Below are 17,534 nucleotides of genomic sequence, written 5' to 3'. Positions count from 1 at the left end.
GCCCACCTCCCTGCACCCACTGTCCCAACGAAATTCAGATCTAACCTTGACAGTGACTTTGGTCCTTTGTCTGGTCTTATAAGTTGAGGTCCCGCTGTCTGTGGTGTACTCAAACTCATCAAATTTGACCGGCTTCTTGCAGGACTCTTCAGCCAGCCTGTCCAGCTTGGCCTTTAGCATAAAGCGCCTCTCACAACTAAGAGTCAGTTTTAGAGCCCCGGGGGCGGAGGTGCCTATGGCACCGAGGAAACACATGTTAGCTATACCACAGCAAAGAAGTGGATGCTTTAAAGGTGATCAAATAAAATCAGAGCCACAGTCAGGTCATATTGTCTTCAAAGCTTTCACATTCACAACACCAACATTGCTATTCAGTGTATGAGTTATTCCTGGGACTTACTCCACGCATTTGAGACAGGGCTAGAGGTTAAAATATCTTTCCATTTTCCAGAATGGTTAATTAGCAAAAACAGTGGACCATTGCTAAACACATACCCCAAGTGTGAGCAATTCTTTAAAAAACCTCATGTGAGGGATCAGCATTTGTGTTAGTTTTCTGTGTTTCTAAGACCATGCTCCCAAGGCTGGATGGCAACTTTTGTTGCTAGTAAGGATACAACAAAACACTGGCCCACCCCCACTTTATACAATGCCCAGTAAGCCTTCAAGGAGTGAGTGCCATCTTTATTTACCTGCCAGGTAGTGAGTATCCAGCCATAACGCACTAAAGTGGTGCAGCCTCTCAGCAGCTGATTCTGTTGCCATGTTCTACCTTTCTCTGTGTGGTTCTCTCCTTCTCATTGCCACCCTCACTCAGATCCCTGGATCTGAATCTTCCCATCCCAAACAGGGACAGCTACAAAGCTCCAAAAAGATCACTGCAGGGTCCCTGTACCTGGGGCTGCTGAGAGCTTGTCTTTCCAGCCTGGCACAGTTAAACAATGCTGATGCTGGGCACACAGGACTCACAGCGACATTTCTCCACCTGTACAGCGACTCTTACAGAATCTACATCCTTGTGTAAGCCTGCACACATTCCCACCTGTTCACTCTTGCCTTCCTGATTAGAGGAAACTGGCCCAGCATCACAATCCCCCCCCACACTACACACACACACACACACACACACACACACACACACACACACACACCCCTTTGTCTTCCCCTCCCCTGTTGTCCATCCCCTAGCCCATCCTTTCTATTCTCAGTATTTGAAAAGCTGTTCTTTTCCTGAGTGGGGACAACCTTGGTCCGCTCTGCCTGCATCAGGAATTCAATCATTTGCGTCTCCAAGTCTTCAGCCCCTCCCTTTGCTGGTTCATTCAACTACATCTAAACATTTTTGGATTTCTAGGTGCTGGGCAGCCACCAAGGGCATCCAATTCCATGTGGGGGAGATGTGACTTCTGCCTTGGAAGCGTCAAGCTAGTGAGAAGGGATGACCCAGATGGAACCGGTCCAGTCCACTGAACAACTAAAGAAAAGGAGGGCCCTGCAGCTACTGCGGGATGCCCTGCTGCTACTGAGGGACGCCCCTGCAGCTACTGAGGGATGCCCCTGCAGCTACTGAGGGATGCCCCTGCAGCTGCTGAGGGATGCCCTGCAGCTGCTGAGGGATGGCCCTGCAGCTACTGCGGGATGCCTTTCAGCTACTGAGGGACGCCCCTGTAGCTACTGAGGGATGGCCCTGCACCCTACCACAGTGCTTGAAGACAGATACCTTTGGGCGCTGAGCAAAATGGCACAGGATCATTGCAGTAATCCTCTACACAGATTAAGCGATGTTTTTGCAGCAATTCATTGTCTATACACCACCTGAAGACTGTCTTCACTGCAGAGAAGGGAACAGGACAGAGGCATTTAGGCCAGACCCAGGGAGAAGCAGCTGAACCCAAACCTCTATGCTCCGTGCCTCCACTTCCCAAGCAAATTCTCAGAGCTGTGATGAAGTTGAGATTTAAGAAACTAATGATCAAAGTTTTCTCAGTCACTCAGTTGAGGTCAACAACTGGGCAAAGCTGTGCTCAGGGTTATTGAGGTAAAGTACTATTATACATGGAGTCTGCGATGGCATAAGGCAAAGTATGGTGGATGCAACGTCAGCCCCAGTCCTTCGCTCTTCTGTGTATGTCTGCTCTTTGCAATGTCACTGGAAACAGTGGGACCAATGGCCACAGTCTTAGCCAGGTGTTTCCAGGTTCATGGAAAAGCACACACGAAGAGTGGAACTAGAGTGTCCAGCTGGCTTGGTTATTGTCGGGGGCTTCTTTTTATTCATAAGTCCAGGAGGAAGAGTTGGTGGCTAGGGGGAGTTCTGTGAGTGGGTCTGGTTTTGTTGACAGACTTGGATTATGCAAGCTTCCCTTTATTGTGCATGTCCTTTCTCATGATGTATCTGATTTTAAGTATACGTACGCCCAATTATGCATATGCATAAGACAGTCCATTTGCCTTACTGTGCATGCACCCCAAACTGGCTTAGGCAGCCCTAAGTTCTTGGACATGTTCCAAGACATACATGGCAACAGGGAATTATTGCTGTGGGGACAATTTATTGCATTGTTTGAAGTGGGGTGTACATGCAGCTTGAAGAAGGCGGGGGTCTCAGGTTGTTCATTGTTAGGAAAGCAGTGTGTGCGTATGGCTTAAGCAGTGAGCAACAGTTCCACGTTGCTAGGCCTTCCCTATGCTTCTTGCCTCAACAGAATGTTCTTCTTCACCTTTGGCTCTGTGGTGGTAAGGGTTTGAGATGTGCTTGCACAGTGAGCTCTGGCCATCAAAGAGAAGGGTTTCTTTGTCCCTTCGTCTCAGACACCAGCATAAAAGCTGCGTGGAGAACAGCTGAGCCCAATCTACAGCAAGCAATAAATATAGCATCAGCTAACTCCCACTGACCTAGTGACATATCAGAGAAAGTCATTAATGGAGTGGAAGTTGGGGTTTGTGGTTGATGAGCCAAGAAATGATAGTAAAAAACACACACACACACACACACACACACACACACACACACACATATAAATTATGACACTAGTGTCTAGAAGCATTAACTAGAAATGGATGGTAAGTGATGTGAGGGAGATGTGACCTCCCTCTGGGAGATGTGAGAAGGGCTTTGTTAAAATGGACTTTCGCTGTATTTGGATTACATTTGTTTGTTATTGTGTGCTGGAGGGGTGCATGGAGGTGCCACAGTGCATGTGTGGAGGTCAGAGGACAAGTGGCAGGAGGCAGTTGATCTCCTTTGTTACACAGGTCCGAGGACCAAACTCTTGTTGTGAGGCTTGGCAGCAAGGGCCTTTACCCACTGAGCCATCTTGTCAGATTTGTAGTTAGAAATTAGCACCCAAACTGAGAAGGCCGGACAGTTTCCATGTCCCTTTGTTCCTGTGCATGTGAAGCTTTCCCCAATACTGGCATCCTCCACAGAACAGCCCACTTGCTACAAATAATGAGCCCACACTGACGTCGCCATCACACAAAGTCCATGTCTTAAGGGAGAGTTCACCGTTGGTGCTAGTCTGTGTTTAAACAAGTCTATAGTGCTAGATATGGGTGGAGCCTCTTCCGCTGTGTTAGAAGTTCCTTTAGGGATTGGGGATGCAGATCAGTTGGTAGAGTAATTGCCTGGCATGCATAAAGCCTTGGGGGCCAATCCCTAGCACCCAGTGATGAAGGAATTCCTGCTTCTGCCCTCATAGGTGCTGACAAGGATCCCGAGGTTCGGCCTAAAGTAAACCATCAGAGCCTGAAGCAGAAGCCACTCCCAGCACAGCAGATGGAAAGGGCTGAGTACTGGGTATTACAGGCTGAGGCAGAAGAGGCCGGGGGAAGCAGAAGTTTCTCAATAAGTCATCTGAAGGCAACTCCAAAACGGAGAGCCAGGGCTGGCGCCAGGGCGTGGCTAAGGGAACTTGCTGTTCCTGCAGAGGGTTGCATCTGGTGGCTCACAAACCACCTGAAACTCCAGCTGCTGGCCTCTCTGCTGGCCTCTGAGGGTACCTGCCCTTATGTGCATGCATATACCCATACAGACACATATGTATTAATATTTAAAAATCAATCAAGAAGTAAACAACAATTAAAAAAAGAACTGACAGCTAGCAAATCACCTACAAGTTATTACTTGCTTTTTTTTTTTGTTTGAGTGTTTTTGTTTTTTCAAGACAGGGTTTCTCTGTGTAGCTTTGGCTATCCTGGAACTCACTCTGTAGACCAGGCTGACTTGAACTCACAGAGATCCATCTGCCTGTCCCTGCCTCCCAAGTGCTGGGATTAAAGGTCTGTGCCATCATTGCCCAGAAAGCTACTACTTCTGGAGGCTTTCCTTCCAGAACTCCCCAGGGCGTTTTCTGATGGCTTCTGGGACCACGGAGAAGGTGCACTTTTGAAAGTAAAGCCCCTGAACCCCCTGGCAGGGGAGACTTTGGTGGGGATAACTGCAGTTCCAAGTGAGCCCAATCCAGCCTAACTCTTAGGGACTTTGGAGATGGCCACGTGACAGAGAGAAGCGTCTTCTCCTTTTCTTCCTCCTCTTCATCCTCTCAGGGGCAGGAGGTCAGAGTGGTTTCTCTGTTGCTTTGTTCTTTGTGTTGGCATATAAAATAACGAACTTCTTTATATTTTTACACACTTATCATTGTACATCTTCTTCAAAGCAGTTTTAAAATAGAATTTAAGTGTGTGTGTGTGTGTGTGTGTGTGTGTGTGTGTGTGTGTGTGTGTGCTCATGCCTGGAAGGGGTGGGTGGGAAGAGCAAGTGCTGGAGAAAGCCAGAGGCATCAGATCCTCTGGTGCTAGAGTTGTGGGTAGTTGTGAGCTGCCTGATGGGTACTTGGAATTGAACTCAGGTCTAAAAGCAGTACATGCTCTAACCACTGAACCATCATTCCAGCCCTCACCAAGGCAGTTTCTCTATCAGAGTTTTGAAGAGTCTCTTTCCATATCAGACCCGGACCTGTAAAAAAAACTTTCTCATTGGCCCTGATGATGGCCTTCTTCTTTCTGGGAAGTCTGGATTTCCTTCACTGACCCCACGGCTACTGAGCACGGCTCTGCAAGTGGCTGGTTGTTCCAATCTCCAAAAGCTAGTGTGGACCAGTGACCAGCGAGGACAAGAACGAGCACATAAGCTGTCCTGTAGAGTCCTGACCTTTCTCGGTCCATCTGGAGAAGGGAAAGGTTCCTCAGCTCAATAACTCAATATAATTGTATTTATTAGTGGATAGAGAAAGGCTGCTTCGTGCCTGAAGTAACAAAAGCAATAGGAGGATTTCTCCATCACCAAGAACTAAATGGGGAAAGACGTCCTGGGGTTGACTGCCCTACCCTGAGATGCAGGGACCAGATGGATGTCTGTAACGATGATCTAGGGTTTGTTTTTTTCCTCTACCACTTTTGAAATGAAGGAAAACACATTACCAGTAGAAGGATAAGAAACCAGAGCGGACGATCCCGACTGGGCTCCTGTGGTGGTACACAACTGTAATCTCAGCACTTGGGAGGTAGAGACCGGCAAATTCCTGGGGCTCACTAGCCAGCCAGCCCAGCCTACATGGAGAGCTTGGCATGAAAGGTCAGAGGAGAGGAAGCCATGGTGGGGTCACCAGTGGAATCTAAGTGGGCCCTGTGGGTCAGGAACCAGTGTCACACACATGCCAATTCCTGGCTTGGAGGGTTAAATGCTGGCCAGGTGGAGCGCCGCTCTTTTGGAGAGACCAAACACACCAGAGTGTTTTGTACTGATTAACTGTCATGTCTGCAACTTTCTCAACTTTCTCCCAATGTTCAGAGAGGAGTGGGCAGTGGAGCGGATGTGGTTCAGCACCAACAGCTGGGTAAGCAGAGGCTGGCAGATGGGCACACTTCACACCTACCTGGGGGCAGCTTGACAGGGGTCTCCAGGACATCTAGTCTGGCCTCTTTGGTGGCATGCTCTGTTTCTGCAAGATCTCGTGCACGGGCCTGGACGATATGTTTCTCCAACTTGGTAACTTCATCCAGACGCTGTTTATAGATCGCTCGAACCTGGCAAGTGGGCATTCAAATGCATAGAAATCTGATGAAAGCCCACATCTTGGCACTACCCTAGGACCTTCCACATCAGGGCTTTCAGCCAAGCACAGGACAGCTACACAACTGTTGAAACCCTCCGGTCCAACCTACCAGATGTAAAATCCGAGGTCAACAGAAGGAAATGACAGTTTCATAGGATGGTCAGTAAGAGCCAAGCTTGGCTCTGTGTCCTGGTTTCACAGTAACGAGAGCCGCCACCCGTACTGTGAAATGCAAACCCATTTTGGTACACCAAAGTGAGGCTACCCAAATCTCCATTCAGGAAAGGCCCTGCTGGCTTAGCTCCATCACACCTAGTCGGTGGACAGACTCCAGCTGTTAGCCTCTTTTGTCTTTTTTTTTGGGGGGGGGGTTTCGAGACAGGGTTTCTCTGTAGCTTTGGAGCCTATCCTGGATCTCGCTCTGTAGCCCAGGCTGGCCTTGAACTCACAGAGATCCACCTGCCTCTGCCTCCCGAGTGCTGGGATTACAGGCATGTGCCACCACCGCCCGGCCTCTTTTGTCTATTTAAGCCATTGGAAAGGACTCACCTGAGGTGGCATCTTTTTTGTAGCATCCACATCTAATATACATAAAGTCATAGCTATTTGGATCCTAAGAGGAACATGGTCAGATGATATGCTACCCAGAAAAAGTTGCTGCATTCTTTGGATGGGGACGAGAGGCTGCAGACAGGGCTCTGCTGTTAGCAGCTGACCTTCCAGAAGACCCGAGTTCAGTTCCCAGTGCTCACACCAGTCAGCTCAACCACCTGTCACTCCAGTTCCAAGGGAATCCATCACGCTCTTTTGCCCCCTCCCCACACGTGTTAAAACACAGATACACATCTATGCACATACACATACATAAAAAAACATTTTTAAATGCTACCTGTGTTTATATGTGTGTGCATGCATGCATATGCAGAGGCCAGAGGAAGACATTGGGCGCTCTGTTTTATCTTCTCCACCATATTCTCTGGAGACAGGTTCTCTCCCTGAACTTGGAAGCAGGTTTGATGGCCATTCCCAGCGATCCCCCTACCTTCGCCCAAGACAGTGTTGGAGTTACAGGCAGGCGTGGCCATGCCCGGTGTTTTATGTGGGTGCTGGGACCTGAATTTGTGCTCTAAGCTCTCTCATCCACCGAACCTTCTCTCTAGGCCCCCAACCTACTGAATTTTCCAAGTTACTGGTTCACCTTCTGTGACTTAACCCTGTTTTACCTTAAAACCCTAGCAAACCCCAAGCTCTGCCATAGCATCTGCATTGAGAGTCCATCCTGGTTGCCCCAGCATACGCTTCAGCTTCCAGACTAGTTAGATCGACAAGCCAATCACCCAAGCCTCTTACCCGTATTCTTGAGACTGGAAGGAAGCAAAGTATTCACGGGGCAGGGACAGTACGACAGTAGTGTGTGGGGAGAGCATGCCTCAGTGCTTTTCTTGAACTCAAACACACCTATGGAGTCACTCTTATCTGTCTATCTGTTGGCGGGTGCACATATGCTGTTGGGAGCTTATGATAGATGCCGGAGGACAGCTTAGGGAAGCCAGCTCTCCCCTTGTGCCATGTGGATCCTGGGGAAGAAAACTCAGGTGGTCAGGAGAGGCAGCAGATGTCTCAACCCTCAGATTCACCTCCCCAGCTCTAGCCAGTCCTTGAAAGTAGATGAATGGGTATGCAATGGAGGCCAGGAGGTGGTGGCTAAGGCTTCTTGTGGTTAGAAAACCTCTGAGAAAGCAGAAGCTAGGGCAGACTTGAACATAAAGTACTGTGCTTAAGTCTGGTGTCCCATACGGTCCAGAAGGCCCTGGCCCTAATTCTTGGATGTGATAGTCAGGATCCTACCCGAAGGCATCTGTTAATGATTCTCTAGGACTGACTCACTTAATCCTCAAAACAACCTACAGAGCAGATTTTGTTGTTATTGTTGTCGTCACCATCATTTTTTAAGTTTGTTTTGTTTTGTTTTTTTGTCTTACTGTGTAACCCTGGATAGGGACTGGAACTCACTCTATAGACCAGGCTGACTTTGAACTCTCAGAGGTCCACTTGCCTTTGCCTCCCGAGTGCTGGGATTAAAGGTGTACCCCACCATTCCTAGCACTACCCTCCTCTCCTCTTATAGATGAAAAGCACCACGGCATACAGAAATAAAAAAAATGCATAAAATCACACAGGTTGTATGTGGTGGAGGCAGGGTTCAAGGCGGAGGATGTATTTTAAGCATGTGTGCTTACAATCATCACACAGTACAGTATTTCTGTGGCTAGAACTGGGAAAGACCAACAAGACTGTGTGGAGACCTCAGACCAAGAGAGCCAGTGCTTTCAACAATCAGAGTAGTGTTCGTCTCTGTGGGCAGAGATGCTCCTTTTCGCAGTAGTAACTGCAGAGCTCCATCTCAGGACTGCCGGGCAGTGGTGGCGCACGCCTTTAATCCCAGCACTCGGGAGGCAGAGCCAGGCGGATCTCTGTGAGTTCGAGGCCAGCCTGGGCTACAGAGTGAGATCCAGGAAAGGCGCAAAACTACACAGAGAAACCCTGTCTCGAAAAACAAAAACAAAAACAAAAAAAAAAATCTCAGGACTGAGACTCAGGGCCTGCTGAATCTCGAGTCATCCGTGGGAGCTCTGTGTTCCTCCCTCCCTCCAAGGCTCAGGGAAGCTCACAACAGACGAAGGGTGGAGGGAGGTGGGCCGACCTGGTACTGCAGTCCTATCTCACTCTGCTATGATTACCTGCCCAAGACAGAGTCCGTCAACATCCTGCCACTGGGGGAGAGGGGTATAATACTTGAGGGGGGGGCGTGTCGGGGGGCGTGTCACAGCATAACAGCAGATACTTCTACCTGCTGAGCCATCTTATCAGCCTCTATATTTTCTTTTTAAAGTTTTGTCTGTTTGTTTGTTTACATTGCTGGGGGGTGAGGGCTTTACCCTTGCCAGGCAAGCACCCTACCACTGAGGGGTATGCCACTTGTGATGAATTCAGGGCTACTGAATCCTCACTGCCTAGGAAAGAGTACGGCACACAGTAGGTAGTTAATAAATGTGCTAGACAGGAAATGAATGAAGCTAGGGCCACGTCGTGTAAGGGACAAGTAAAGGACAGGAGTGGAGAAGAAAAAGAAAGGATCCAGAGGCTGATGCAGGGGAGAGCTGGGAAGGGAGTCCTCAACAGCGAGCCGGCAAAGGCAGGTTCATCGTTTGGCTGCCCAGTGCCGAAGAGGAAACCACGTTGCCGACCCAGAGATCTGAAAACGTGGGCAAGAATGCCTCAGCCATGATTGTGGTTAGCGATAGAGTCCCCCCAGGGAGGAGGGTGACTGGGTTTCATCACCCCCAAGGAACAAACTATTGGGCAGTGCGCTCCAGTCGTTTCATTTGTATTTGCAACATAGAACGTGTATGTGTGCAGAGAAAGGCGCTGGAGATGTCATTTACATGCGTACATGTAAAGTTTGAATAGTGTCCTTCACTTCGGTGCGGCTGCATCCTGAGCATATCCAGGGAGAGTGAGTCCGCACCCGCTATATACCTGCTGCAGCTGGTCCAAGAACTCCTCGTGGCGCGCATCCTCACTGCCGCGGGCCTTGATCAAGCTGTCACTCAAATCCTCTCCGATCACCTGGGCGGTGTACAAGTTTCGGAAGACGCGGGCAAGCAGATGTGAGATGTCCTGCGTGCGCAGCGAGGCGGGGCGCGGACGCAACAACTGTGGCTCCGGGAGCGGCGGGAGCGCTTGGAATCCAGCACGTAGGGACCGCGTGGGGAAGCCGTACTGGTAACTATCGGTGATGCCGAGCGAGGACTGCAAGGAAGACTTCTTGATGCGCCAGCTGTTGACCCTGGAGTTGTTCTGGGGCGGCGTGGACGTCCCCTCGGTCTCTAGGGACATACTGGCCTGGGAAACTGAGGATTGCGGCTCGTCCCTGCTCCCGGGCTCCATGGCAACGAAGACGCTGCAGACTCCGCTCCCACTTCTGCTTCCGGCTCCGCCCCTTCCGTCTAGTTTTTTTCTTTAGTAGAGCGTCATCCCTGTCGTCATCGGAAAGGCTTACATTTCTAACGTTTAGCTAGGTGTTCTAGATGGGCCTCAAACTCACCATCCTTCCGCCTCCTCCTCAGCCTCCCGAGTGCTGGATTCAGGTGTGCGCCGCTGTGCCAACTAGCATCACTTTTGCTTTTTTCTTGGTAAAGATTTATTTTTATTTTGTGTGTCTCTCTGTGTGTATGTGCACACGAGTGCCGTTGCCCATGGAGGCCAGAAGAGGGCGTCAGGTCACCGGGAACTGGAGTAATAGGCAATTGTGATACTCCTGACATGGGTTCATGTGCTCTTAAAGGCTGGGCCACTTCTTCAGCCCCAGCACCACCTTTCTTACAGGTGAGCTTATTATGAAGTTTAATGGACAGTCTGACTGCAAAGCCTTGTCAGGGTCTCACTCTGAAGCTCAAGCCATCATGGAGGATCACTACAGAAACCTGAGCTGTGGCTTTCCAGCAATCCTCTGTCTTCACTGCCAGGCTAGGGCTGTTGAGGTCTAAAGGACCAGCCAGCTACCAGGTACAGACGGCCACTGTTGTGTGAGCCAGTCTAACAATTCCTTTGTGATCTGTACTCATTCTACTAATGCTGTTCCTTTAGAGAACCCCAAACAATACAAATCATGAGGTCTAGCTGGGCATTATGGCCCACACCTTTAATCCCAGCCCTCAGGGTGCAGAGGCAGACAGATCTCTGTGACTTTGAGGCCAACTTGCTCTACGTAGCAAGTTCCATGTCAGGCAGGATTGCATAGTGAGACCCTGTCTCAAAACAAACAAACAAACAAACAAATAAATAAAGATTAAGGTGTATTTGTGTGTATGGGTGTTTTGCGTACATGTATGTATGTTCCTACACTGTCAATTCTGTACCTCCAGATACATTGCTTAACACAGGTGCCAAAAGAATCACTTTCTATTGAGGTGTGAGTGTGCTTGCCCTACAGCCCCAAACCCACTTCCTGAATTGAGTCCCAGGATGTTCACCCACAAACCTGAGCCGTTTCTGCTGCTCCTTGTCTGTCCCTCATCTGTTCTTTGGGTAGAAAGGTCCCTTAAAGAACAGATGAGAGTAGGAAAAGCCGAGTGCGTGTGTTAAAGTGTGCACTGGAAAGGACCAGCTCTGGCTGTCTCCCTTCTGCACTGGTCCCTGCAGGTAAAGAGCTCACCCAGCCAGGTGAAATGTTCATGCCTGTCCTTCAGACACCTGGGACCCTGCAAGTATTTGCTCAAATAGCCCAAGTCTATTTCCAGGACTGCAGTAGGCCCCTCTTTAACTCCTTACTCTAGTGTTGTCTGGTATGTGCGGGAAGGGTAGCTTGTGAGCAGAAGGAACATGAACAAATAGACCATCTGTCCAGTTTCCTACACACATCCAGGTTCCCAATGGTGCAGGGAAGAGCTTTGCACCGGAGAGTGGCAGAACGGTAGCGGAGTGTGTGTGGCCCTATTGTAAAGGGAGGGTCTCCCCAGAATGGGCGGCCCTGTCATTAGCAGTCGCCCCACTGTGGAAGCTCCAGGGTGTCCTTCCCTGACAGACAGGAAGGCAGGACCATTGATTTTTGCCATGATCTTTCTCCACTCTCTGTCCAGATGTCTTAGAGAAAGTCACAGGGAGTCCTTTGCATGCTCTGTCTTACTGTCTGCTCAGCTGCCCTGTCCAAGGCCATGTCTCTCACAATGTCCAGTCCCTCTGGTGGCAAAGGTCACTCCAGTCCTCATGTGCGTGGCTCTACCACACCCCCACCCTTGTCTGTCCCCCGGCTTCCCTTGCTTTCCTCCTCCCTCATCATCCCCTCTTCGGCCTCCTGTCTCTATTTACGAGAATCTTTGAGCCTGGCTGATCTCCACCCACTCCTGATCCTGCTGCACATAGCATTCAGTTTCTGTTCAGTTTCTGAATAAGTCCAGTCACCTCCCCAAGGGGACTCCCTGGGCACAAAGGGAGTTCCCGGTGAGCCCCTCTTCACGTCAGTCCCTCCTGCAGCCGGCTGCTTGTCGTCATCTGGCTCTTGGTTTCGCACACCTTCTCTTACTATGTTTTTACTTTCATATGTCAAATACTTCTATTGTCATGATTCACAAAAACAAAACCTCAGACAGTATACACACACACACACACACACACACACACACACACACACACACACACACACACGCTTGGCCTGGTGACATAGCCCTGTCATCCCAGCTACTTAGGAAACTGAGGCAGGAGGATTGCAAACTCAATGTCTGCTTAGGCTACAGAGAGAGTGCAAGTCAGCCTGGGCAACTTAGCAAGATCCTGTCTCAAAATAACAAGTGAAAGATGGCCGGGGGTGCAGCTCAGTGGGAGAGTGCTGGCCTAGCACTCACAGGGCCCTGGGTTCAATCCCCAGGACAGAGGATCAACTAACAAATTTAATGAAAGTATCCTCAGCTCTTTTTCCCCAACTGATTAGAGTACTTCCATTTTGTTATAGCTCTTTTTTCCTGCTTATACTGGAAACACTGATATCTGTAAAGCAAGTTTTGTTATTTAAAAAACAAAATACCATGCTAGGTGTTAGGACCCTTTCCTCATTACTCTGTAGCAAGCTACAGGGACTGTTTTGCTTGTCTGTTTGTCTGCTTGTTTGGTTTTGGATTCACTGTAAACATTGTCCTCATGAGGAACTTTGCTCATGTGCGTACAAACTTGGTACACTACAGTAATAGTTATGTGTGATCATATGCTAGAATTCCTCTGCTGAAAGTTTGTACATTTTAGCACTTGGCTCCTGAAATGATTGTATCACAGTAGAATGTGAGTGCTTCTGGATATTTTTTTTGGTGTGTGTGTGTGTGTGTGTGTGTGTGTGTGCAGGTGCATGGGTTCATGTAGAGGTCAGAGATAAACTTCAGCTAGCTCAGTCAGTAGAGCATGGGACTCTTAATCCAAGGGTTGTGGGTTCGTGCCCCATGTTGGGCACCAGATGTTGGTTTAAATATTAAGGCAACTCCACGTAGTTAAAAGGGAGGTTTATTTTGTCGGGTAACTTACAAGTGAAGGGATAGGTTACAGCGTCTGGGAAAGGTGAAGCACAGTCCAGCAGTGTTCTCTGGAGAACTCTGCTCGGTCTACCTCCAGCATCCAGGATCCAGGAACCAAGAGAGCCAGCGCATCCGGATCTCAGATCTTCAGGGTCCTCTCTCGGCTCCGCCTTGTAGGCGTGACAATTACCGAAGCCTCAGTAGGGGTTGGAACTTCCAGGTCAAAGCTGGACCGGCTACCCACTACATCCCTCAGGAGCCGTTTATCTTGTTTTCTTGTTGTTTCCGTGTTTGCTTGTTGGAGACAGTGTCTTACCATGCAGCCCTGGCAGATCTGAAACTCGTCTTGTAGAAAATACTGGCCTCAATCTCAGGAATCATCCTGCCCCTGCCTCTTGAGTGCTGGGATTAAAGGTGCACACCACCCGTACCCAGATCACATGTTTCTTGAGACAGGGTCTCTCATTGGCCTGCACTCTCTAAGCAGGCTAGGCTGCTCTGACAGGGAGCCCTGCTTCCTCAGCACTGGCCTTATAAGCATGTGCTAGCACATTTGGCATTTTTACACGGGCCTTGGGGTTCTAACTTGAGTTCTTATGCTTGCTTTAATGGCTTAGCTGTCTCCTCAGACCACTGGCCATTTCAAATGTGCTTTGAATCATATCTTGAATTTCGTCACTAGCCCCATATCTCCCCCCTGAACTGCCTTGTACTGGACATCCTCTCTTGCAGGTCTGAAAGCCTCCAAGATATCCAACACCAAGTGCTAAAAACTGCTTTGTCTTCCAGACCCCTGCACAAAGCCCCGCAGTCACCCCGATTCCTTACAGCTCCCTCCCCCAATTCTGTTGGCTCTACTTAAAAAAAACAAAAACCTATTTTTATTTATGCATATGTGTGTGACCGTTTGCATGAACTGTGTTTATGCAGGCCCCTGCAGAGGCCCGAAGAGGACATCAGATACCCTAGAGTCATGGGCTATTGTGAACTGCCTGATGTGGGTTCTGAGAACTGAACCCAGGTCCTCCCAAAGAGCACCACATGCTTCAACCTTTCAATCACCAAGCCTTCTCTCCAGCACAGAGCTCTGCTTTTGAAGACTTGCTGGAATTCTGTCACCTTCCCCTGCTGTGGAAGGGCTGAGGCACTTTTCACCCCCACGTGAATAACTGAATAACGGATGGCAGGAATCTCTTCCCTCAGGCTCCCTGTTTTAGTTCCTGCTCATCCATGGTGACTTCTCCCAGCCATCAGAAGGATACTTTTCGAGTATAACTCAAATGAGGGATTTCTTCCAGAGAAGCTGGAAGCACTTGCAAGGCCAAAAGACTTCAGACCCTGTCACCTCTCCGTTTACTCTTCCATCATATACTCTCTTACCTCCAGCCACACTGTCATGTATTTCTCCAACATACCACTTGCCCATCCTAGAGCCTGTCCCCTCTGCCTGGAGCCAGTGGCCCCAGGCATCCCTGCACACCCCACACTCCCACTTCCTGGAGCCAGTGGCCCCAGGCATCCCTGCACACCCCACACTCCCACTTCCTGGAGCCAGTGGCCCCAGGCATCCCTGCACACCCCACACTCCCACTTCCTGGAACCAGTGGCCCCAGGCATCCCTGCACACCCCACACTCCCATTTCCTGGAGCCAGTGGCCCCAGGCATCCCTGCGCACCCCACACTCCCACTTCCTGGAGTCTGCTAAGAGCCACTGTACTAGCCAGCCCTACCAACCCTGCCTCTTCCCATTTCACCTCCTCATCACCTCATATTCTTCAGGGTTCACTTCTTGTGTTTGTTACAGCAGCTCTTTTCTTTCCATTAGAATGTAAGCTCTATGGCAGCAGGAGGTTTGTGATGTATTTTGAACACTGATGACTCCCAAGTTTCTATGCGCTCAGTAGATGATAAATCTTTAATAAATATTTACTGAAAAAACAAAGAACAGTTTTCAAACAGGGGTCTCAGTGCCTTCTTCAGATTGGACACTCCTCTCTCCAGCTCAGGTGGACCGTGTCCCTCTGTCCTGTGACTTTTTCTGGGGAGACACAAACAACCTTCTGTTCACTCCAGATAGGGCACCAATGGCAGACTAAAGAAATGATTCCAGGGGCTGGCTGGAGAGATGGCTCAGTGGTTAAGAGCATTGACTGCTCTCCAGAGGACCTGGGTTCAATTCCCAGCACCCACATGGCAGCTCACAACTGTCTGTAATTCCAAGATCTGACACCCTCACACCAGACATACATGCAGGCAAAACACCAATGCACATTTAAAAAATTTTCTTACCTAAAAAAAAAAAGAAAAATAAAAAGGAAAGAAATGACTCCATTTAGGACTAGTTTGGTGAACTGGTAAGCTTACTGGGGTCACATACAGATGCATGGGTGAGTCAAAGACAACTGGGTCACTGAAAAGCACCCCCCTCCCCAGCCTGGGTGAGGACGTGTGAAGAGTCACCCTTAGAGCTTCCTGAAGAACTTGCAGGCAGCTGCACCAGAACCTCCTCTCCCTCCACAGGTTTGCTCCCTGATCAGAGAAACCTGTAAGACGCCTTGTGAATTTTGTAACTTCTTGAGTTTTGCGAGTTTCCTGAGTCTTCGGACCCTCCTTCTCCTTCCAATAGGTAATTTTCCAGTTCAGAGGAGATAGCTACAGATCACTCTCCCCAGTATCCATGAAGCACGCCACCAACTCTGGCTTGGAGTAGGTGGAGGTGAGCAGTGAGTGTCCACATTAAAGTCAACTCAGTTCATTCCCCATGGATGCTAATAAACATAATCACAGAAAAGGAACCCTCAATTGCCAGGCATGGTGGCACACCCCTTTAATACCAGCACTCGGGAGGCGGAGGCAAGCAGATCTCTGTGAGTTCGGGGCCAGCCTGGTCTAAAAAGCAAGTTCCAGGACAACCATGGCTACACAGAGAAACCCTGTCTTGTAAAAAAAGAAACTCTCAAGAACCCTGTGTTGTCCAGTGATTACCAGGAAGGCTGAAACCTTGTAGCTCACACTGGCATCTGGATTCCTGCATCCCATGACTGACGTCAGCCCAGTATGGTCTGAAGACCCTTCCTTGCTATCACTACCTCTTGGACAGGTGACCTTCCCATTTCCTTTTGATGCAACTGGACCTGGTTCAGGACCTTCTGCATGGAGCCCAGGTGAAAGTTCACTGTTTTCACAAACATCAGGGGCATGCCCTTAGACCAAGAGCCTCTGTGGCTACCAGCATATGTTAGAGAAGGCCATATAGAGAATGGCTGTGGGCAAATGACTTCTAGCTCAGATTCCTTGGTAGGCAAGTGTGCCATGTGCTGGACAGCTGTTACTTCTGTTCATCCCAGAGCCCATGGCTGCTCCCAGCTGTGGAGAGGCAAAGCGATTTGCTCAGATTCTCACATCAGGAAACTGCAGAGCCAAGGTTTAAAGAGCCCCTTCACCCTGATACTGGGGACTTGGGTTCTAACCTTGGGAGGGGACTGAATGAACCTCATTGGCCTCTTGGTTTGAGTTTCATGGGGGAGGGACTGAGCAAGGCCAGCCCCAGAGCCCGACCATCCTGAAATTTAGCATTCTTGTGTTGATAGTGCACACACTGCACATACCACCTTCGGAACGAGGCCTGGTGTGGGAGCCAGAAGTGACCCTTGACAGCATCTGCTCTAATACTGGACCTCCTTCACCTGCCCACAGTCACCTCAGAAGCCCCGCCCCCACACCCACCTTTGCACAGACACTTGACCCTGGGACAGCCAGGGGTTGGGGGAGGGACAATGCCTGGAACTCTGCCTAAACAGGACAGATCTCAGATGCTTTGTGCTCCAGAGTAAACCTGCCACTGAGTCCTATGAGTCACCAGGGTTTCAGGAGGTTTTGCGAAGGTTCTGAGTAGGGTAATGAGGCATCTGGGCAGGACGAGGTTCACACAGCTGCCCCTAGAAGTTGAGGGTAGAGAGACATAGTCCAGTCACTTTGTATTCGCTGTGCCTTACCTGTCCCAGCCTCCCCCCACACCGCCAGATAGACAGTCACCCGACAAACAGTACTTATAACTAGTTGCACAGAGCAGAGGGCCTCCCACCTGTGAGCGAGAAGAAGAAAAAGGAGAATGCCATTCTACAGGTCACTACTTGGAGCAGGGCGTGGCATACCTCATTTCTGGCAGAACCCGACTGCTCGGCCAGCTCTGAGTCAGCATGCCCCTTCTGTTTGGCAACCCCAGGCCAGGGAGGGGACGTTAGCGCCTATGTGTGCAACAGAAGCCAGAAAAAGACCTGTTTCAAGTGAGTTTGGAGTATGCAAAGGGTAAACCTTCTGTAAACCCCACCACGGCGCCATTTGTGGTAGAGGGAGGGATAATCCTAGTGCTGGATAACACCCTGGCTTGGAGCCCAGGACTCAGAGACAGGGATG

General features: G+C 49.6%; 1 protein-coding gene across 4 annotated transcripts in view; it reads right to left on the bottom strand.

Moving 5' to 3' along the window:
- The window catches only part of Dlec1 (DLEC1 cilia and flagella associated protein), a 49,850-nt gene extending 39,810 nt beyond the window's left edge, over positions 1–10,040 (bottom strand). For 3 of the 4 annotated variants that reach the window (XM_052723939.1, XM_052723913.1, XM_052723921.1), the window contains exons 1-4: positions 9,597–10,040; positions 5,877–6,027; positions 1,721–1,831; positions 46–233 (exon numbers count right to left, since the gene is read on the bottom strand). In XM_052723939.1, coding sequence (XP_052579899.1) covers positions 46–233; positions 1,721–1,831; positions 5,877–6,027; positions 9,597–10,007 — 861 coding nt within the window. In that variant the 5' untranslated portion in view covers positions 10,008–10,040. The remainder of the gene's footprint in view (positions 1–45; positions 234–1,720; positions 1,832–5,876; positions 6,028–9,596) is intronic. The other variant, XM_052723930.1, reaches the window with a different exon arrangement.
- Between the last annotated feature and the right edge of the window lie 7,494 nt (positions 10,041–17,534).

The sequence above is a fragment of the Peromyscus californicus genome, unplaced genomic scaffold (genome assembly GCF_007827085.1).
Source record: "Peromyscus californicus insignis strain IS unplaced genomic scaffold, ASM782708v3 Scaffold_11__1_contigs__length_118956290, whole genome shotgun sequence".
NCBI lineage: Eukaryota > Metazoa > Chordata > Mammalia > Rodentia > Cricetidae > Peromyscus > Peromyscus californicus.
Note: the sequence above shows the minus strand (reverse complement) of the source record. Positions and strands in the feature narration are given on the sequence as shown.